The sequence below is a fragment of the Camponotus floridanus genome, unplaced genomic scaffold, assembly GCF_003227725.1.
Source record: "Camponotus floridanus strain SB8 unplaced genomic scaffold, Cflo_v7.5 scaffold159, whole genome shotgun sequence".
NCBI lineage: Eukaryota > Metazoa > Arthropoda > Insecta > Hymenoptera > Formicidae > Camponotus > Camponotus floridanus.
The window spans coordinates 100,711-102,472 of record NW_020229280.1 but is presented as its reverse complement, the minus strand read 5'-3'; the positions used below and the strand labels follow the sequence as shown (position 1 = coordinate 102,472).

At 51.4% G+C, this 1,762-nt stretch overlaps 1 protein-coding gene across 1 annotated transcript; it reads left to right on the top strand.

Moving 5' to 3' along the window:
• The first annotated feature begins 327 nt into the window (after positions 1–327).
• Positions 328–867, top strand: LOC112637365. The gene has a single exon (XM_025406856.1). It carries the CDS (start codon positions 328–330, stop codon positions 865–867), a length of 540 nt encoding a protein of 179 aa, XP_025262641.1.
• Positions 868–1,762: the final 895 nt, after the last annotated feature.

The window sequence follows — 1,762 nt, the reverse complement described above, 5'->3', positions numbered from 1 at the left end:
TATTGCCTCACGGTAGTCGATCGATTTACCAGATGGCCCGAAGCTATACCGGTAACAGACATATCCGCAGAGACAGTAGCATAGAATCTGTTCACTCACTGGATCGCAAGATTCGGCACATCTATTCGGATCACAATGGATCAAGGAAGACAGTTTGAGACCGATTTGTTCCGGCAACTAACCAAAATAACAGGTACAATGCACATGCATACAATGGCCTACCACTCTGCAGCAAACGGCATGGTAGAATGCCTCCATCGCTAGATAAAGACAGCAATAAAATGTCACGCAACAGAAGCATGGACAGAAATACTGCCAATAGTCATAATGGGGATCAGAGCAGCCTTCAAAGAAGATCTTCACGCACCACCGGCAGAATTGGTGTATGGAGAAGCAATAAGACTACCTGGAGAATTCCTTCAAGAGTTACAGGACACAACAGAGAATTCAAATGATTTTATACTCCGACTCAAGCAAACTATGAAAAAACTACGACCACAACCGGTTAAGAAACACGGAACGCCAGCAATCTTTGAGTACAAAGACTTAGAAAAAGCTTCACATGTATTCCTCAGGCATGACGCACCAACACGGGCACTCCAACCAACATATAGCGGCCCGTATGAAGTCCTCAACAAAACAGAAAAGGTCTATAAGTTACGGATCAACGAGAAAACCGTCCACGTAACAAAGGATCGATTAAAACCAGCATACATACTGACAGAGGAACCGGCCCAGGCAAAAGAGCAGACAAAACCTCAAAACGTTCCAACAGTTCTAGGGAATCAAGAAACACCGACACCCACGAAAATCAGAACAAGAAGTGGGAGAACTTCACGCAAAACGGTACGATTCCAAGCATCCTAACAAAATGCAACGAAGGGGGTAATGTGGCGGTACACGCCACACAAGACGTTTTGCGAGAGCGCACTGACTCGGCGCGCGGCAATTTTGCTTTCTTGCAAACGCACGAGCACGCGGCGACCCTGCTTTTTCGCAGGCGCGCAAGCATGCGGCGACTCGGCTTTCTCGCAAGCGCGCAAGGCATGCGGCGGCTATTTATAACCTGCGCGCCTAGTACCGGGCACCTCCGCCAGGCGTCGCACGCCAACTGTGCTTTTCCCACAAATCAAAAACAGCATTCGGCAAATATAAGGAGGACTCCCGCAGAGCCAAGACACCTCTCTCACGTCTATCGCTTCTAAGCGCTACGAGACGAAAGAAGAATTCGAGAAGAGCAGCAACCTCGACGACATCACGGCGGCATCGGAGAACTTACCTCCTCTCTCGGAGGTGATCACCACTCGGAAGAGGACACGACCATCTCCGGTACTGTCGGGCAGACGGAGCAACGAGGCGACGACGGGACTACACGTGGCACTTTCTCCGCCACAAAGGACCAGCTCGGCCAACAGGAGCCCCCAATCGAGGGAGAGCCCCTTGGAGTGTAGACCTCGCTCCCGGAAGGTCATTCTTAGAGTCCGCATCCCGGCCTCTCTCAAAGAAGAGAAGGGTCATCTACGATCCTTCTCTAACACCTCTCATACAACGAGGACGTAGCAGGACTGGCCTTACCATCGCTTTCCATCCACGCGGCGTAAAGAAGGTCTACGGAAGGCCTAAAGCTGTCCTCGGTCCGAGGCCGACCACGCCGGTCTCATTGGGGCCAGTGCAAGTACCGACAATTCCGTGGTACACGCCACCACGCATTTCCCCGGAGCCACAGGACCCACGACTATCCAAGCTTCGGGAGATCATCCGG